Here is a 12,340-nt window from a genome sequence, read left to right as displayed (position 1 = left end):
AATACTGGTGGCTGAGACAGGAGGAGAGACACTGTAGCCCCGTCCGACGATACCCCCGGACAGTGCCAACCAGGCAGGATATAACCCCACCCACCTTGCCAAAGCATAGCCCCCACACCACTAGCGGGATATCAACAGACCACCATCTTACTAGCCTGAGACAAGGCGAGTATGGCCCACAAAGATCTACTCCACAGCACGAGCCCGAGGGGGCGCAGGACCGGACAGGAAGATCACATCAGTGACTCAACCCACTCAAGTGACGCACCCTTCCTAGGGAAGGCATGGAAGAGCACCAGTAAGCCAGTGACTCAGCCCCTGTAATAGGGTTAGAGGCAGAGAATCCCAGTGGAGAGAGGGGAACCTGCCAGGCAGAGGCAGCCGACTCTCTCTCTCTCTCTCACACACACACACACACACACACACACACACACACACACACACACACACACACACACACACACACACACACACACACACACACACACACACACACACACACACACACACACACACACACACACAAACACTCTCACACACACACACACACTGTGATGCCTAGCTTTTGTCTTTGCTCATTCAAAGGGCTTAGAGGACTCTCTCCCTCTGGTTCATGGTGATGACCTTTTATCAATCTAAATGTTCTCTGCACCATAACATTTCGGTGTGTTTTGTGTGTGGTTTGTGCAGTTTAATATATCTGTATTTTTCTGACAAACTTCAATGTGTAAATGTCCAGCTTGTTGACAGTTGAATGTACTGCTGTCTTCTAAATGTATTTTTCACTGGAGACGTGCTCTATGACAGAAACATGCTCTATGACAGAAACATGCTCTATGACAGAGACATGCTCTATGACAGATACATAATCTATGACAGAAACATGCTCTATGACAGAGACGTGCTCTATGACAGAAACATGCTCTATGACAGAGACGTGCTCTATGACAGAAACATGCTCTATGAGAGACGAGCTTTATGACAGAGAAGTCTCTATGACAGAAACATGCTCTATGACAGAGACATGCTCTATGACAGATACATGCTCTATGAGAGAGACGTGCTCTATGACAGAAACATGCTCTATGACAGATACGTGCTCTATGACAGAGACGTGCTCTATGACAGAAACATGCTCTATGACAGAGACGTGCTCTATGACAGAAACATGCTCTATGAGAGAGACGTGCTCTATGACAGAAACATGCTCTATGACAGAGACGTGCTCTATGACAGAAACATGCTCTATGAGAGAGACATGCTCTATGACAGATACATGCTCTATGACAGAAACATGCTCTATGACAGAGACGTGCTCTACGACAGAAACATGCTCTATGAGAGAGACGTGCTCTATGACAGAAACATGCTCTATGACAGAGACGTGCTCTATGACAGAAACTTGCTCTATGACAGAGAAGTCTCTATGACAGAGGCCTGCTCTATGACAGAGACCTGCTCTATGAGAGAGACCTGCTCTATGACAGAGACCTGCTCTATGACAGAAACATGCTCTATGACAGAGACGTGCTCTATGACAGAACTTGCTCTATGACAGAGACGTGCTCTATGACAGAGACGAGCTCTATGACAGAGACGTGCTCTATGACAGAGACGTGCTCTATGACAGAGACGTGCTCTATGACAGAGACCTGCTCTATGACAGAGACGTGTTCTATGACAGAGACATGCTCTATGACAGAAACGTGCTCTATGACAGAGACGTGCTCTATGACAGAGACGTGCTCTATGACGGAAACGTGCTCTATGACAGATACGTGTTCTATGACAGAGACATGCTCTATGACAGAGACGTGCTCTATGACAGAGACGTGCTCTATGACAGAGACGTGCTCTATGACAGAGACGTGCTCTATGACGGAAACGTGCTCTATGACAGAGACGTGCTCTATGACAGGGACGTGCTCTATGACAGAGACGTGCTCTATGACAGAGACGTGCTCTATGACGGAAACGTGCTCTATGACAGATACATGCTCTATGACAGAGACGTGCTCTATGACAGAGACGTGCTCTATGACAGAGACTTGCTCTATGACAGAGACCTGCTCTATGACAGAGACTTGCTCTATGACAGAGACGTGCTCTATGACAGAGACGTGCCCTATGACAGAGACGGGCTCTATGACAGAGAGGTGCTCTTTGAAAGAGACGTACTCTGTGACACTGCATGTTTGCGCTATAGCTGATTATCTATTGGTTGATGTGAGAAAGCATGAAATGGAAACCAAGGTAACCTATCAGCTTGAGGTACACTGTGTGGACGGCCTTTTCTGAACCAGCTCAGCCAACACTAACCCCAAGGTCAACCATGTGAAAACCATGACTTTAATTCATGCTCATATAAACCTTTTAAAAGCAGTAGGTTACAGCAACATAAGGCCTCCTGCAGGTTGATTTTGTAGTTGTGTGGTATTTCTGCTTTCTCTTTGAAATGTGTGTTATTAGATACAAAAAGTGCTTTGTTTTGTACATGTGTAACATGGTTGACAAAGCCCTTGGCACTATTTCCCATGCTTGTTGCGTAACCTTCTCATTGGCTGATGAGGTTCAACAATATCAGGTGTGATGAGACCTGGGTGTGGCCGCCCAGAGGAAGGAGCAGATGAGAGGAAATAGAGCTGTTGGTTTTGATTTGACAAGTTTGACCCAGTTTTTGAAGAAAAATTTATAGTTTGATGCCCAGTTTCCCCCTGACTTTCTCCTGCCCCTTTCTAGTTGTAAGTATATACTGTTCTGTTGATGATGAACGTTGAGTGATGTTAATCCATCTGGTCCACTAATCTACATGTTGAGTGGGCCTTGTCTTTTTCTAACTCTAAAGAACAGAGAAAATAGATACTGTACCGTTCCCTGGTGATGGTTTGCTCATTTCCACATTTGTCAGCTCAACCTGGATTGTTAGAACCTGTGTATAATGTGTTAGGCAGAGCTCCTTATGCTCCTGTTTAAACCTGGGGTGGTTTAGTATGGCAGTGTTACACATTCATAATATACATTTAGCATGATCTATTTCTTGTAATAAGACCCATGATAATTGTAATTTGAAAATGAATTCTAATCATGTTGAACGTTGGTACTGACCATATAGTAGCTATTATGTTTAGTACAATCATTAACCCCCCTCACCCTAAACACCACACCATGTTGTTTCATGTGAAGGGAATCACCACACCATAACTATTTATAGTCATTATTTATTGAGAAATAAACCCACAGGACATGATTTTCAAACTTCCTCTTTCCCCCACAATGGACATAACAATAATCAACAAATTACAAAATGACTAAATATAACTATTAGGTTATAACAACATCACATTGACATATTTTGGGTAAATGGTCAACTGGAAAGAAACACATCCAGCTATTATTTTTGCATAAAAGCGTGTTTAAAGGATTAATCAATAATTCAAGCATAAACAATACCACATCAATCCTTTGAATTAATGAAAAATAAACCAACACATGATTAATAAACTGTAGTAGCTCAAAGAATATGCCTCCATTCAAAAGCAGACAAACTTAGTAAACATCTGTGTAATAAAGGACTTTTTGATAAGATATGAAAATTCAGACCAAATTTAAACCAAAAAATATATGACAATACTCAAAATTGCATATAATGTTTTGACTACACCGTTTCCGTAGAGGCTTGCTATTCCAAAAGTAGAGGAAGGCAACATTCCAGAGAAATAGAATGGAAACGTTGGTAAACAGCAACAATTGGACCATCACAAGGTTAAAGTTTTTCCTCAAGGATATTTATTTTCCTTCTATCTCTATATGGACCTGTGAAGGCTACAGTCCCACCAGAGAACAGAGTAGCCAGTCAGAAACATACAATCTGACTATTAATAACATGACCCTGCACCCTTATAGTTCAACACATTTGTAGAAACTGAATGGTGTTAAATGTCAACATTTTAACATTAAAATAGTAATTTATATTCACTTCATTTATATAAGTAAATGAGAGAAATGAGGAAATGCACCACCCTATTACAAAGAAAAAAAACGAATTACGAAGACAAAAGACATTTAAAAATGAACATGGTTACATATTATTGTAAACACTAGGACACACTACTAGCATGAAGAAATCTGGTGTGTTTGTGGTAACATTCCACTCCTTTGTGCATTTATCAAGAAGGCACGCCAGCGCCTGTTCTTTCTCAGGCAGCTGAAAAAACTTTCTACAGATGTACCATTGAGCTGCATACTGACTGGCTGTATCACCGCCTGGTACGGCAGCTGCACCCCTCTCCACCACAAGGCTCTACAGAGGGTGGTGAAGGCTGCACCCCTCTCCACCACAAGGCTCTACAGAGGGTGGTGAAGGCTGCACCCCTCTCCACCACAAGGCTCTACGGAGGGTGGTGAAGGCTGCACCCCTCTCCACCACAAGGCTCTACGGAGGGTGGTGAAGGCTGCACCCCTCTCCACCACAAGGCTCTACGGAGGGTGGTGAAGGCTGCACCCCTCTCCACCACAAGGCTCTACGGAGGGTGGTGAAGGCTGCACCCCTCTCCACCACAAGGCTCTACGGAGGGTGGTGAAGGCTGCACCCCTCTCCACCACAAGGCTCTACGGAGGGTGGTGAAGGCTGCACCCCTCTCCACCACAAGGCTCTACGGAGGGTGGTGAAGGCTGCACCCCTCTCCACCACAAGGCTCTACGGAGGGTGGTGAAGGCTGCACCCCTCTCCACCACAAGGCTCTACGGAGGGTGGTGAAGGCTGCACCCCTCTCCACCACAAGGCTCTACAGAGGGTGATGAAGGCTGCACCCCTCTCCACCACAAGGCTCTACGGAGGGTGGTGAAGGCTGCACCCCTCTCCACCACAAGGCTCTACAGAGGGTGATGAAGGCTGCACCCCTCTCCACCACAAGGCTCTACGGAGGGTGGTGAAGGCTGCACCCCTCTCCACCACAAGGCTCTACGGAGGGTGGTGAAGGCTGCACAGTTCATCAATGGGGGCGAGCTCTGAAGCATTAAAACTGCTGAACAGCTTATCAATGACTGTCTACCTGCAAACACTGGCTGTCTACACACACCACTCCACACAATCCCACCCACCCACACTCACGCACACCCACATTCATACACAGTGTATTCTGTGCACGTGATGAATAAACTTTGATTTTTGATTGATTCTTGTCATGCCTTGCGGCCAGACTGTTTGGCATGGCAAGAAGTGTCAAGTAGTGGAATGTTAGCACAAACACAGGACTATAACATCTTTAACTTTAAATCATCATAGACTTCCTGCTGTCAGTCATATCTCCCAACACTCCAATGCAGATTAGGAGCATAGTGACTGTAGTATTGTGACATCCTGCTCTGGAAGAGGGACCGCTTGCTGCCCTTTGTCCAGCGGTCGAGGACCAACCCAGGCCATCACATTCATCAGTGGGAAGCTGCTGCTGCCATTGGTAGAAGAACGGGATTAAAAATGTTACTGTAAATGTACATACTTCCCATCAAAATACATAAGACTACACACATAATAATGCACACTATGGGAATACACATGATGAGAATACACATTCCGAATACACACATAAGAATACACACTATGGGAATACACACTCTGAATACACTATGATAATACACATTCTGAATGCACAGATAATAATACACACTATGTGAATACCAACTCTGAATACACACATATTAATACACACTCTGAATACACACATATTAATACACACTCTGAATACACACATAATAATACACACATAATAATACACACATAATAATACACACTATGGGAATATACACTGAATACACACATACTAATACACACTCTGAATACACACATAATAATACACACTATGGGAATATACATTCTGAATACACATATACTAATACACACTATGAATACACACATAATAATACACACGATGGGAATACACACACAAAAATACATACTATGGGAATATACACTCTGAATACACATATACTAATACACACTATGAATACACACATAATAATACACACGATGGGAATACACACACAAAAATACATACTATGGGAATACACACTATTGGAATACACACTATAGGAACAATATACTCAATTCAATTCAATTCAACTCTCTATCCACAAAATGTATTCTGTCTGTACAAGCCCTAAGTGAGGGCCGTCTATTTGAAATATGATGGTTATTTTGGGAAGCTTTGCAATTACAGGGGCCGTTCTAATGTCCCTCCATGTTTCAGGAACTCATAGTGGGAGAGCAATAATAATAAATGATATGACATTTATCAGACACTTTTATCCAAAGGGACTAAATATATTTCTGCATATATTTTTACAAATGGGTGCACCTGGGAATCAAACCCGCTATCCTGTCATTGCAAGCACCATGTTTTACCAACTGAGCTACAGGGGACAGGAGGAGTTTGATCTTACCCAGGTCCTGGACAAGACAAGGTTCATGGTTAAGGAGAGCTTTGTAGAAGGCAGATTTCACTCTTGTTCCTCCTGCTTGTACAGCATCAAACAGTAGTCTCATTTGCTCCTGACTGGGCCAAGCCATGAGGATTCTTGAGTACAATTCATCTGGGATCATCTCCTCCACAAGCAGGTCATCTGCTACATGCACCACCATCCTGACCCTCTGAATGAGATCAGCCATATGCTTATCCACAAACTCCTCACCCGAGAGCTGCTTCAGTTCAGCCTCAGCACCTGAGATTCATGACAGAAAATGCATACACAACTAGGTCATATTATTAGAGTCATAATTAACTAAAACCCTGAAGAACAACTGTGTTCTACATAACAAGCCACTAAATACAACAACACATATCTAATGACCTGAATGTGTCTCTCTTAACACGACTGATCACTTGATGATGTACATAACAAGACACTAAATACAACAACACATATCTAATGACCTGAATGTGTCTCTCTTAACGAGACTGATCACTTGATGATGTACATAACAAGCCACTAAATACAACAACACATATCTAATGACCTGAATGTGTCTCTCTTAACGAGACTGATCACTTGATGATGTACACAACAATAACAATGATTGATTATTTTGCGTAAGACAAGGCTCAAACACATTCCATATCAGACATTTAGCCACAGACAATGAAAGAGAAAACAAAACCCTACCTGGATTAGGGTTGATCGGGTTGACTTGAGGTGGTTCGAAATCTGGAGAAAATAGAAACACATTTATTTTATCCTGTGTGTTGAATACAGTTTAAATAAGTATGGGGTGAGGGGTGTACAGTGTGTTGAATACAGTTTAAATAAGTAGGGGGTGAGGGGTGTACAGTGTGTTGAATACAGTTTAAATAAGTAGGGGGTGAGGGGTGTACAGTGTGTTGAATACAGTTTAAAGAAGTAGGGGGTGAGGGGTGTACAGTGTGTTGAATACAGTTTAAATAAGTAGGGGGTAAAGGGGTGTACAGTGTGTTGAATACAGTTTAAATAAGTAGGGGGTGAGGGGTGTACAGTGTGTTGAATACAGTTTAAATAAGTAGGGGGTGAGGGGTGTACAGTGTGTTGAATACAGTTTAAATAAGTAGGGGGTGAGGGGTGTACAGTGTGTTGAATACAGTTTAAATAAGTAGGGGGTGAGGGGTGTACTGTGTGTTGAATACAGTTTAAATAAGTAGGGGGTGAGGGGTGTACAGTGTGTTGAATACAGTTTAAATAAGTAGGGGGTGAGGGGTGAACAGTGTGTTGAATACAGTTTAAATAAGTAGGGGGTGAGGGGTGTACTGTGTGTTGAATACAGTTTAAATAAGTAGGGGGTGAGGGGTGTACAGTGTGTTGAATACAGTTTAAATAAGTAGGAAGTGAGGGGTGTACAGGTTCATAACAAACTGGCATTTGATCTAACCTGTTGGAACTAGACACTCCCACACTCTTTGGTCGTTACTTCCTCTGTCTAAAAGACTCAGTCTGATGTTCTCTGCACCCGACATGCAGTCTAAAAACACCTGAAATGTGGGGTGGAAGTTTGGGCTATAGTCATAGTCAAACTCCCCACTCTGAAACACAGAATGAAAGATAATATTAACCAAATGTAGACAGTAACAGAGAGCTAGAATTACTGTAGCTGGTCATATAGCACATAGAATGTTTTTTCCTGTGAGAACTTCATGGTGTCAGGTACATGCACATAAAAACTACACATCAAACCCAACACCACAAACCAGTAGTAGCACATTACAAAGGAATACTTACACTGAGTGTACAAAACATTAAGGACACCTTCCTAATATTGAGTCACAACCCCACTCCCCACAGTTTTGTCATCATGGCTGGATGTCCTTTGGGTGGTGGATCATTCTTGATACACACGGTAAACTGTTGAGCTTGAAAAACCCAGCAGTTTTGCAGTTCTTGACACAAGCCAACTTCTGTACCATACCCCGGTCAAAGGCACTTAAATCTTTTGTTTTGCCCATTCACCCTCTGTATGGCCCACATACACAATCCATATCTAAATTGTCTCAGGGCTTAAAAAATAGTATTTAACCTGTCTCCTCCCCTTCATCTATACTGATTAAAGTGGATTTAACAAGATTTATCTGGTCAGTCAATGTCATGAAAAGAGCAGGTGTTCCTAATGTTTTGTACACGTTGTGCATATAGGAATGTATGGTAGTATGTGATGGCCATGCTTACTTTTGGCTGTATGGTAGAATTTGCCACCAACTCACAGCAGAGACCATATTTTCCTTTAGGAGTCAATGTGCAGTTGGAGCTGGTTTTAATGAAAGTACTCCCCTTCTGTTGATGTTTCACCTTCAAAGAATAAAGGTACATTACTTCAGGGTAAACTGATCAAATACATTCACACTAACAGTTCTGGGAGAAGTCAAGTAATGGTAATGAGACATTTTACCACCATTTATCCTTCTAGAACAATATCTACGTTCAAGTTCATTCTACAAAACAGCTCTTGCAGTGTACAGAATTAATTCCTTCATACTGTAAACATTACCTCACAAAGTGGCACATTTCTGGGCAACAAAATAACATTCAGTATGCTCTTCTGGGGTCTGTTCCCTTGTGGTCGGAGGAACAGCAGCACCTGGCTTCGGACCGGGAGGAAGGAGAACACATCCCTGATGAGGCCAAAGAGGGAGAGGTGTGTGACGTTTACAATCACGTGTGTAGCAGTCGTCTTGAGTGGCTGAACAATCTCCATGTTGCCATCAGTAACATGGGCCACGGACAATTTGTCATCCTTCTCTGCAGAATAAGAACAATGCTTTAATTGACTGTAAGTCTCATCCAAAGTATATATTATTATTGAATGTATTATTCAGCGTTATTGTCCCATTATACCTGTTATATAATTGTATTAGAATAATCTTGATATTTTATATTAAAACAATCAATATACTGAAATGATGCATCACTTACCATCACACATACAGTGAGGCATCACTTACCATCACACATACAGTGACGCATCACTTACCATCACACATACAGTGACGCATCACTTACCATCACACATACAATGACGCATCACTTACCATCACACATACAGTGATGCATCACCTACCATCACACATACAGTGACGCATCACTTACCATCACACATACAGTGACGCATCACTTACCATCACACATACAGTGACGCATCACTTACCATCACACATACAGTGAGGCATCACTTACCATCACACATACAGTGATGCATCACTTACCATCACACATACAGTGATGCATCACCTACCATCACACATACAGTGACGCATCACTTACCATCACACATACAGTGACGCATCACTTACCATCACACATACAATGACGCATCACTTACCATCACACATACAGTGATGCATCACCTACCATCACACATACAGTGACGCATCACTTACCATCACACATACAGTGACGCATCACTTACCATCACACATACAGTGACGCATCACTTACCATCACACATACAGTGAGGCATCACTTACCATCACACATACAGTGATGCATCACTTACCATCACACATACAGTGATGCATCACTTACCATCACACATACAGTGACGCATCACTTACCATCACACATACAGTGACGCATCACTTACCATCACACATACAGTGAGGCATCACTTACCATCACACATACAGTGATGCATCACTTACCATCACACATACAGTGATGCATCACTTACCATCACACATACAGTGATGCATCACTTACCATCACACATACAGTGACGCATCACTTACCATCACACATACAGTGACGCATCACTTACCATCACACATACAGTGAGGCATCACTTACCATCACACATACAGTGAGGCATCACTTACCATCCCACATACAGTGAAGCATGACTTACCATCACACATACAGTGAGGCATCACTTACCATCACACATACAGTGACGCATCACTTACCATCACACATACAGTGACGCATCACTTACCATCACACATACAGTGACGCATCACTTACCATCACACATACAGTGACGCATCACTTACCATCACACATACAGTGACGCATCACTTACCATCACACATACAGCGATGCATCACTTACCATCACACATACAGTGCCGCATCACTTACCATCACACATACAGTGAGGCATCACTTACCATCACACATACAGTGCCGCATCACTTACCATCACACATACAGTGAGGCATCACTTACCATCACACATACAGTGCCGCATCACTTACCATCACACATACAGTGATGCATCACCTACCATCACACATACAGTGAGGCATCACTTACCATCACACATACAGTGACGCATCACTTACCATCACACATACAGTGAGGCATCACTTACCATCACACATACAGTGAGGCATCACTTACCATCACACATACAGTGAGGCATCACTTACCATCACACATACAGTGAGGCATCACTAACCATCACACATACAGTGCCGGATCACTTACCATCACACATACAGTGATGCATCACTTACCATCACACATACAGTGAGGCATCACTTACCATCACACATATAGTGAGGCATCACTTACCATCACACATACAGTGTGGGAGATGCAGTTGGCGGACAGACTGCTCAGGACAGTCAATGCTGAATAGGGGTCCTGCTGGTATCCTGGAGCCCAGGAGTCTGCTGTCCCATTGAGTCACCTTGTAAACCACATGTCCCTTCCCTTCCATCAGAAACACCAGTCCAGTGGAACTGCACTGGAAAAGACCTGACTTGGGGCATTGGAGCCTGCAAGGCAGACGAAGGGAAAAGATGACAGTTGTAAACTTTTGGGGGGAATAAAAAGAGTCAAGCACTCTTTCGGTAAACATGACCATAGGAAAAGGCCATGATAAAGCAGTGGACGTTTCAGTGATCAATAGTTACCTATACGTAGGCTTGTGGTTATGTGTTGTAAGATCTTTGACAATCTCAGGATTTAACATTGTTACACCTGTTGGCACCTGTAACAGAAAAAGGAAGACCAGGCAACTCTAGCACATGGGATCAAATACTCTCAGACTGAATTGTGGATGAGATGTGGTTAATCAACTCCCCACAAACATACCTGCACGCGCTTCCTTCTATTCCCAGACTGTGATTCAAATGTAGTAGTTTTTGTGTGTAAATCCAGTCTTTGGGTGAATTGTACTGTACTAGAGCAACCCATCAGTTTCTCATAGTACATCTTCATCTTGTTATACTCCACAGTGACATCATCTGCACAAGAGGAAGGATTCAGAACAAGCAGCAACTTTTAAGATTTTTATAATTTGATGTTAGATAGTGGCCAATCCCCTGAAATTAACTCTATTTGGTTTGATGTTACTTTAAGGTGATTTGACCATTTCATTTTAAGAAGAAAAAACACATGATCAAATGTTCCCATCATTTCTATTGTTTGTTAGCTTGTGGTGGCTAAAGTTCGCTGAAGTTTGTAGTGGCTGTTTAAAGAAAACCAAACATGGATTACAGTTTCTCCTGGCCAATGGATTACTTTAAGGTTGAGGAACCAACTGTCATGGTTCCGCCTGTCACCAGAGGGCAGCAGAGAGCGTCCTGGAGACATTAATGACACTCCGGTGTGTCCTACTACTCATTATGAGTTCCCTGTTAAAAGAGGTGTGTTTTCTGGTTTCCTTTGCAGAAGCTTGAATTGTTTACCATGTACATTTGTCTCCTGAATGAGTTTGAGACAGTGTTTGTTGTTTTTCCAGTGTTACTGTGATCATTCGGTTACCGTTTCTCAGTAAAGAATTTATGTTTATCCTTAAGCACTGATTCCTCGACTTCTCTGCACCTGGGTCCAATCTCACCAGGTCACACTAACATCAAGTTGTAAAATCCTCAACTTCTCCT

At 42.7% G+C, this 12,340-nt stretch overlaps 2 protein-coding genes across 2 annotated transcripts in view; both read right to left on the bottom strand.

The window, feature by feature from the left end:
• Positions 1–6,337: 6,337 nt before the first annotated feature.
• On the bottom strand, positions 6,338–9,248 carry LOC129832782 (uncharacterized). Its single transcript, XM_055896779.1, has 5 exons — positions 9,005–9,248; positions 8,686–8,805; positions 7,895–8,045; positions 7,159–7,200; positions 6,338–6,717 (listed from the first exon to the last, which is right to left on the bottom strand). Exons 1-5 carry the CDS (start codon positions 9,209–9,211, stop codon positions 6,338–6,340), a joined length of 900 nt encoding a protein of 299 aa, XP_055752754.1. The 5' UTR covers positions 9,212–9,248.
• Positions 9,249–11,016: 1,768 nt separating this feature from the next.
• The window catches only part of LOC129832781 (nuclear GTPase SLIP-GC-like), a 40,351-nt gene continuing 39,027 nt past the window's right edge, over positions 11,017–12,340 (bottom strand). The window contains exons 22-24 of the mRNA XM_055896778.1: positions 11,550–11,701; positions 11,369–11,445; positions 11,017–11,230 (exon numbers count right to left, since the gene is read on the bottom strand). Coding sequence (XP_055752753.1) covers positions 11,017–11,230; positions 11,369–11,445; positions 11,550–11,701 — 443 coding nt within the window. The remainder of the gene's footprint in view (positions 11,231–11,368; positions 11,446–11,549; positions 11,702–12,340) is intronic.

The sequence above is a fragment of the Salvelinus fontinalis genome, chromosome 34, assembly GCF_029448725.1.
Source record: "Salvelinus fontinalis isolate EN_2023a chromosome 34, ASM2944872v1, whole genome shotgun sequence".
Taxonomy (NCBI): domain Eukaryota; kingdom Metazoa; phylum Chordata; class Actinopteri; order Salmoniformes; family Salmonidae; genus Salvelinus; species Salvelinus fontinalis.
This window is presented reverse-complemented; position numbering and strand designations above follow the sequence as displayed.